Source organism: Quercus lobata, chromosome 2, assembly GCF_001633185.2.
Source record: "Quercus lobata isolate SW786 chromosome 2, ValleyOak3.0 Primary Assembly, whole genome shotgun sequence".
Lineage (NCBI taxonomy): Eukaryota > Viridiplantae > Streptophyta > Magnoliopsida > Fagales > Fagaceae > Quercus > Quercus lobata.
This window is the reverse complement of record NC_044905.1, coordinates 13182377-13191186: the sequence shown is the minus strand read 5'-3', so window position 1 is coordinate 13191186 and position 8810 is coordinate 13182377. Positions and strand designations below refer to the sequence as shown.

Here is an 8810-nt window from a genome sequence, read left to right as displayed (position 1 = left end):
CCAATTGGACTGAATGGACCAAAGTGGACCGACTTGGACCAAAGTAGACTGAAATGCTACGCTGATGTAATTCAAAATGAGCGTAACATTAATAAATACTACACTTTACTTTTAAATATTATATAGATTTGTAAAACTTATATGCAGTAAAATTTGTACTAATTACGGTATCATGAAAAAAAAAAATAAGGATTTTTTCATTATGTTGTTAATGTGAAACTAACCAATCATGTTACTATGTAAATGTTTTAGTTAGTGTCTGTTTAGGAACAGTTTATTTAGCTGAAACTGAAAATTTTTTGCTAAAAGTACTGTAGATAAAGCTAAAATGTAGTAGAAATCGTACAACAGAGCTTATGAATAGTACCAAAAAGTGCAATAGGACCCATGAATAATAGCAAAAATAAGCTAAATAGTAAAAAAAAAAAAGGCTTTTTAAGCAATCCCAAATGCACACTTAGTAAATGATATCATTTAAATGTTTTTTTTTTTTACTATTAAAAATTTAAATGAAAACATTCATAAGATGCATTATTTAAAAAAATTATATTGTTTGATTAATATTAATTTAGAAAATGCTTAAATGGCTTAATGTACTAATAGATTTGAAAAAAATAATTAAACTAACTCATTTAGTTATTTACTAATAGATCTTACAATTGAAATGGATCAAATGGACTGAAATACTACATTGATGTGCCTCAATAAAAGCATAGCACCTATAAATGCAATGCTTTAATTTTTAGATATTATATAGATAGATATGACAATGCAACAAACTTGTAATGAATCTCATTTTTGTTTTATCAGGGAGGTAAGAGTTTTTCTTGAGTCACCATAAATCATTTCCAGATCCAACAATTCTTATGGGAAACCCTTGCCAATTCCTTCACAAGCCGAAAAGGAATTGGCGCTAGGTGTCAGTCCTCATTCTAAAAGTTGGCTTCACTATATATGACCTGCATAATCAGCTAGCATAGGTTTTCCAAGTTGAAGGAAGCCTGTTTGATACTGGAGGTGGCAAGTTTTGGACATTCACGTTAACAGGCAGCAGGCCGTATTCAATATCGAGCTCCCTGAAAATTTTGATCATCTCTTCAAGCAATGCCTCTCTCCTAAGAAATCTCTCCCCTATGTCCTGATAGTTCAATCTGTGTGCAAGCCACACTGACATCATCAGCTTGTTCATGTCTATCACGTCCCTCATTATCACTATTGGACCCGGCTGCCAGTGCTCATTCATGCCTTCAATATACCTGCAATTTCAGTAGCCACAAGGCCCTCGACATCAGAGAATTACTTAAGAAAAGATTTTTATTTTTTGGTGGCAAAACATATGGAATTACGTAAAAAAGTGAATAGTCGATCATATGTGCTTAGTCCATGCTCATGGCAAGAGCAATGTGAAGCACTAATGAAAGTGTAGTGTTGGTGGTACCACTAATTCTGTGCGTGATTCTAAATATGTAATAGAGTCTATACCATTAGTATTTCTAAGAATTAGGTTGCACTAGGGAAAATGAAAATTAATAAGGAAAGAAAAGATGCAGGACCATACATACCCTGTTATTCTTAATTTCATGCTGGTGATCTTTTCCATTGGAGTGGAGATGTTAATACAGAAATCAATTGCATCTCCCATGTCTGGACTACGTTGATAGTTACCAATGGGCTTTGTAGCTAGAATACTATTAGGGTATATGATCTTTTGGTTATCATATCTCAGAAAAACTGTAGTTAGTATGTTCATCTCGTCAACTACCATCTGAAACCCAAGGAAACATAAGTTAGAACACAAACGAAAGATATATGCTTATATGAGAGTGCATAATAAACATCTTATTAAGCCTCGTTTCTTACCATGACTCCGTCGACTTCACAACGATCACCAACATCAAATGGGTGAATTACAAATAAGAAGATGATTGCTTCAAATACTGTTCTGCAGGTATTCCCAAACATAAACACCACCAAAACTAGTTGTGAACTTAAAAGGACAAGGAAGCGGGCAATTGGAACTTTGAGTATAATAAGCCATATTATCAATATGATGATAGCTACAATAATGTTCAAAAAATTATGGAGTTTGTCCACAGCTGTTTTTGTATCAGTGAGAGACAATCCAAGTGCCCTTCTCTCTCTAAAGGCTTTAACCTAAAACAAAAGGTGAAGTTTACTTTAGCTCATTGTTTCATATATAGAAAATAAATGAGAACACAATTCAATTTTTTCCCCCACTAGGAGATGTCCATCAAATAAATGAGAACAAAAATTGCATAGTATCTTTTACATTGAGCACCATAGCCAGAGGCCAAGAAACATATAGAAAGTAGTCATACCATCCAGTCCATATGGAAGGACTTGCTGATTCCCTTATTCTCAGCTGCTACTCCAAACAGATGCATCGTCTTCAAAGCTTCTTCTTCACTCATAAAGCGCATCACATCCTCGAGGTAAATGAATCTTATATAGAGGTTTGCATTTTATAAAAATCAAGAAGGTATGACACATCAATATTTAAAAAACAAAAAATAAGACAAGAATTACTTCAAGGAATGCTAGGGACAACATTTTTCACAATCTTTCTCCCAAACCTATTAAAGTGTCAAATTATGATTGATGTTTCATCACTTTTACATGGATCCATCATTGTTACTCTTTTTATTATATGACAATAACAACAAGACACACATCGTGGAAAATGTTGTGGAAATATTTAGAGGTGTGCATGAGTCAGGTTGGGTTGAGGGGTTTTCTCAACCCAAATCACCATGATGGGTTAAAAAAAATCTAACCTAATCCAACCCATTACAAGGGTCCAACCCAACCCAAACGACATGGATTAGGTTGGAGAGTTTTTTTAATTACTATTATTATTATTATTATTATTATTAAATTGAACATTATAACAACACCATTACAAATAAGAGCAAATATATAATTAAATAACTTTGAGCATAATACCAAACTAACACAAATAATATAAGGAGAACTTAGGGCTTAGAATTGGAGTGAGAGTGGTGGGAGAGGGAGAGAGAGTAACATGAGATAAGAAGGTGATTGAAATGAGAACTTAGGGTTTAGGCTTTATTTAAGAAGATGAGCAAAAAGTAAATAACAAAATAGTATAATATATTTTTAAATATATATTTTTAAAATTTAAATATATATCAAATATAGGTGGGTTGAGTCGTGTTATATGAATTTGAGAATTTTATGACCCAAACCCAACCTGACTTATTGTAAAAATAAATTCAGAACTCAACCTAACTCAATCCACCAACTCCTAAAATCTAACTCAATCCAATAGGTTGGTTGGATCAGGTCAGTTTTGGTGGATTGCATGCCTTAAAAATTTGCCTCCCTAGATTTTTTAATAGATAAAAAAAGAAAGGGAAAGCACTAGTATTTTACACCCTATTTTTGTCGTCTGATGTAAGAAAAGAAACGGTGAAAGAATGTAAGAACTTACTCCGACTCTGGCTTTGCCACGTTCTGAAATATCCTGTTGGCTGCCTCTTTTGCCTGGCACTCACTTCTGATCTGCAACAAAGCTTCATCCTGGATTTTTGAATTCAGTAACTGCTCATCCAGAGTGGATAAATCCCCATGCTGGACAATATTAACCATCCTCTTCATATTCCAAGCTGATACATTCTTCTGATTCAGCTTATGCAGGTGATCAACAGAGATCTCCTCATCTTCCCTTTTACACATTGTCCTCGAAAATCTAGAATTCTTCCCAATCATTGGAATTTTTCGTTCTCTACCAATTCCTATCACCTTCCTACTCCTAGGAGGCAGAGTTGTTCCAAGCTCACCAGGCGAAGTAACCCCAGCTTTCTCAAGCTCCTGAAGCTCAGCCAGAACTTCCTCTTCTGTATCATGCCTTTTAAACAATGGCGAACTAGAGAGCAATTTGATGACATACTGTTTAAACAAAGCCTGCTGGATTCGTTCAAAGAATGTGTTTACATGGAAGGTTGAAGCCAAGACCTTAGCAAGTAGAGTATTCATGAGCCATATTAGGGTACCCACAAGAAAACAAACAAAAATCCTATTTACGTAAGGCAAAATCTTGCTCTCTGTCTCCTTTTTAAACCTGTCATGGAAAATACTATGCCACACCAGCAAAGCCAAACCCAACCAGAGGCAATTCTGAACGGATTTCTTCAGCCCATAAACAAAATACAATACCCGTTTTCGCAAAAGAAAATTGCGTTCTATAAGGAACACAACCACTCGAATAATCCAACCCGACGCTAAACGTCCACAGATTAATGCTAAAACCATTATTTCCCACTTCCATAATGGAAGCTCCCACAATATGCACCTTTTTATAACTGGGAACCAAAGGCTACAAGCTAAGGCTACAATAATCAAAACAAGACTCACAGATTGAAGCATTGTCAGTTTGCTGAATTTCATTCTCTTATATTCTTCCGGGATGTCATCAATATCATCATCTTCCTCATAATCTTGAACTTCCTCAGGGATTCTTCCAGAGTTTACTGAACTTTGACATGGTTCCTCTGGCGGGTCTATCAGCCTAGACTTGGTCATGCTCATCACTGACTTCCATGAACGTATCCTAAATGAAGCATTTGAACTGCACTTTACAACCTCTGCTCTACCTGAATTCAAGTACCCTAAGTGGTTTTCTTGGTCCCAAAACTCTTTATTTCTTCGTCGTAGAGACTCACTTCTTCCCTGAAAGTTGCTGCTGCATGGACTTCCGTTAATATCATCAAGCTTGATTGCTACTTCATCTTCTCTTTGGCTTCGAGCCATCTGATAGTAGTTTCTATATCGTTCTTTGTGGAAGTGGTGGTGCTTTTATTGCTTAGCAGAAGAATAAATTGGTTTCGAGGGCTTTCTGAATTGTTCCATAAAAAGAATTCGACCAACTTTTAAGCACGGCAACAGTACTCCAGGAATATCGAGTAAAGGACTATTTTAGATGTGCTTCTAAGCAAATAGCAAGTCCACTAATTCCTCATCATCAATGCCGAAGAATATCGAGTTTAGGTGGCCAGCGTGAATTAATTGCGTGGAGGAAAGCAACTTGCCTGACGTGCTCTTCAAAGTTTCTCAGTCTATAATAATAGTGTTGAAAAAACTACTCATTTTTCTATCTTCAACTTTCCACTAATCTAATTATGTATCATTTTTATTTTTTTGTTGTTGATGTACCTTGCCCAATTATCTTCAACTTTCCACTAATCTAAGTATCATTTTTTTTTTTTTTTTGGTTTGTTTTTGTAGTTGATGTACCTCGTCCAACCTGTTGGGTGCACTACACTATGTTCCAGCCTACACACAGGGCCGACTCAACAATTTTGGGAGCTTTAAGCGAAAATTTTAAGTGGATTCTTTTAAAAACTTTAAAGTCTAAACCTACACGTATAAAAATTAATTTATTACATGGTTCAATAAATTAGTATCACTATAATACAAATGAGTTGATATACATCAAATGATTAATTGATGTGATAATTTATAATAATTGATAAAGTAAAAGTTTGTATTAAAAAAAAAAAGATATGATAACATATTCATTGTGGGGCCAGTGGGGGCCAACTTAGCTTAGGCCAATAGCCCTTAGCTTAGGCCAATAGCCCTTGTGATGTGTTGGGCCTTGTGGACAAGATTGCACAGTGTACATAATATTGTGCAGTCTTGTCCTATCAAGTTGTAAGCAGTATTTTGTACTGTGCACGGTTATTGTGCAAAATGCAGCCTTTTATGATACAATGTGATTTTTTTAATGCATTTTATTTATCAAAAAAAGTACTAAAATTTTTTTTTTAATTAAAATATATAGATAAATATTATATATAATTTTTTTTTTTATTACAAATGGGGGCTTAAACGATTGAATCAATTTTTACATCTAAAGTTCAGCCAGCTCTACCCACACTTTGTCTTAGCTCATTTAATGAGCTTGTTGAAAAATTGGCAAAAAGTCAGCAAAGCAAATTGAACATGCTGGAGAAGCTTGTCCGAAAGAGAAGAAATTGAGTTCATCTTTTCCTCTATAATTATGTACAAAAATCTAGCAACATTTATGAAGGGGTGTACAAAAGTCAAGCCACATAAATGAAGACATGATGTTAAACTTGTGAGACACGTTGGAAGGAAGGAAGAAAGAAAAGAAAGAAACAAAAGGCAAGGGTCATTCGGCTAAGGGAGAGCTAAAGAAAAGAAATTGGTTGAAGCAAAGTCAAGATAAGTTGGCTTGCATTTATTGTGACTTGATGTGAAGAGTGTGAAAGGAAGAAAAGAAGGAAAAGATGACGAAATAAATAGAGAGGCCATTTGGCTAGTGAAGATGGGCTGAAGAAGTGAAGTCCCAGGGGTGAAGATGTGAAGCCCCCGAAAAAAAGAGAAGTCCCAGCAAGTGAGACTGAGGACTGGTGCAGTCTTGAAGAACTGTGTGAGTGAGAGCAAGCAAAAGAGAAGAGAAAAATAGAGAGGGTAAGAGAAAATACACAATGAGAAAGAGAGTTGTGAGTGAAAAGAAAAATAGAGTTTTTTTTTTTTTTTTTTTTTTTTTTTTTTTTTTTTTTTTTTTTTTTTTTTAACTCAAGTTATATCTCTAAGTATTGTAATCTCTATTTGATATAGTGAAATTATTCGGCATTTTTCCCGTGGTTTTTTCCCTTCAAGGAGAAAGAGTTTTCACGTAAATCTTTGTGTTTTTGTGTGGTTATGCTTCCGTTGTGCTTGATAAAATTTATTCACAGTTATATACAATTTTTCCCAACACAAACCCTAAATGGAAGAGAGAGGTAGGTTGAATGCCTACAAGAATAAGAGATCTAAGTAGAGAGCATTCATATTGGTGGTATATTGGTGGTGCTAAATGTTAGGAAATTCAAGGAGTAATAATGCAAGAACAAAATGATCTAGTAGACAAACAAAAAATTTGATTGATTTGGAGGCACAATTGAATGTTATCCTTAGACAATATTTGCCCCCACACAAAAGTTGCTAAAGAGTTACTACAAATTTATTCCCATGATACAACCAAATTTCTATAAATAGTAAATTTTTTGGAGAAGAGACCCACTAGATTTCTTGTGTTTCTAAGAAGATTTGAGAGAGGGGAAGTTCATTAAGTAATTACCAAACGAGTATTGTTAGGACATATGTGAGAATTGTTAGAAATACATGTTATGTAAATTGGCTAATCTTTTGACAAAACGCACTTTACTTATAATTGGGTAGATCTAGGATGGGTTTAGTACTTCAAGAAACAAGTGTTCAAGTTTAGTATTGAAACCATGCAAGTCTGACCAAGAAACAAGTGAAGAAGTGTTGTTAATTAAAGCTCGACAGATATCTCAACAGAATCATATCTATCGAGGTTTAATGTTGAAGCTCAACAGAATCTCGACAGCAGCTGTATTTGTCAAGAATTACGAAATTAGAATTTCTAGATATGATTTCATGCATATTCATGAGTATTTGTGTAGAGTTTCTTTTCTCACAACCTTAGACATATTTAAGGATTATTTAAAGGGCCGTCATATGGATGCAACTTGAAGCAAAGTGATAATACATGCATATTGTGACCAGAGATAATTTGCCTTAGTTCATCATATTCTTTGTAGAAACTACTGAATCTTTGCGCCAAGGGTTTTGAGGAGCTTCTTGATCTTCATTGTTGGATGAACTGAAAAACTTTGTAACAAACATCTTCCTCAAGTTGGTATGTTAGTCACGTATTGGGATCCGTGCATCATTAGTTAGTCATGTACTGGGAGCGGTGCATTGAAATGAGAGATTGCCGCTACATTACAAGTCCAATTGGGTATTGGAATAAGGGTTCAACTGTAGGTCGATATTAGGTATTGGGATTCCTTTTACTTGTAAACGTTTATTTTGATAATAGTGGATTTTTGGGAGTGGTGACTTTAAATTCTTCTGGTGGGATTTTGCCTCGGTGGTTTTCCCTATTCGTAAACAAATCACCTGTGTCAAATTTATATTCTGCTACATTTAACTTAGTTGGTGATTTGTTTGTGTTATCATACTTATTGCATGTAATTGAATCTAATTAATTCACTTGGCTAATTAATTGATTAAGTTACCAAAGGGGTTAATACATTTTTGGCCTATCAAGTATGAACTACTATTTATACCCAAAAGGTTATGACCCATCAATAACTAGGCACATTTTGGTTCAATAGACACCTTTAATATATATCCAACTCAAAGGATTGTGACCTTTCAATATGCACTATTTGGTTCAATAGGCACTTTTAATATATATTCAATCTAAAGGATGACATTACAATAGACACATTTTTGTTCAATTGGCACCTTTTGATATCTCTATATATTAAGAGGATTTAGAAAGTTAGTTATGACTATAAAAATGTCAAAAATACCCCTAATCTAAATAGATAATAATTATTCTTAAAAAATAAAATTGGTTAAAATTGTAATTTAACAAAATTCAAAAAAAAAAAAAAAAAAAAAAAACTACTAGAGAAATTTTTTTTCTAAAAATCAGCACACACTCTTTCTCTTTTTTAAATATATTTCATGCACGTTTGATACATTTTTTTTTTTTCCTAAAAACTAACACACTCTAAACCTAGCAATTTACTTCTTTTCAAATCCTAAATTTTAGTTTCTTAAAAATCCCTTTCTATGTAACCTCACTAACAATAGATAAATTCAAATTGAAAAATTACATAAAAATCAAAATAAAAAAAGAGTTTCATCGCACGTGCGGAGCGTGTGTGATATTTATATATACAATCTATCTTGTATATATTTATATATACAACAATAAAAAA

General features: G+C 33.8%; 1 protein-coding gene across 1 annotated transcript; it reads right to left on the bottom strand.

Moving 5' to 3' along the window:
• Positions 1 to 684: 684 nt before the first annotated feature.
• LOC115975075 (mechanosensitive ion channel protein 6-like) lies at positions 685 to 4997 on the bottom strand. The gene is made up of 5 exons (XM_031095721.1): positions 3473 to 4997; positions 2340 to 2463; positions 1861 to 2154; positions 1563 to 1765; positions 685 to 1256 (listed from the first exon to the last, which is right to left on the bottom strand). The coding sequence occupies exons 1-5, from the start codon at positions 4789 to 4791 to the stop codon at positions 968 to 970; spliced, it is 2229 nt and encodes a 742-aa protein (XP_030951581.1). The 5' UTR covers positions 4792 to 4997; the 3' UTR covers positions 685 to 967.
• Positions 4998 to 8810: the final 3813 nt, after the last annotated feature.

Bases quoted from the DNA above. Each gene is read 5' to 3' on its own strand.
- LOC115975075 (XM_031095721.1), bottom strand. From the start codon at position 4,791: ATGGCTCGAAGCCAAAGAGAAGATGAAGTAGCAATCAAGCTTGATGAT. The intron at 2,155-2,339 runs GTATGACTACTT...CTTTTGTTTTAG, and splicing joins CCTTCCATATGGACTGGATG to GTTAAAGCCTTTAGAGAGAG. The intron at 1,766-1,860 runs GTAAGAAACGAG...CTTGGGTTTCAG, and splicing joins GTGAAGTCGACGGAGTCATG to ATGGTAGTTGACGAGATGAA.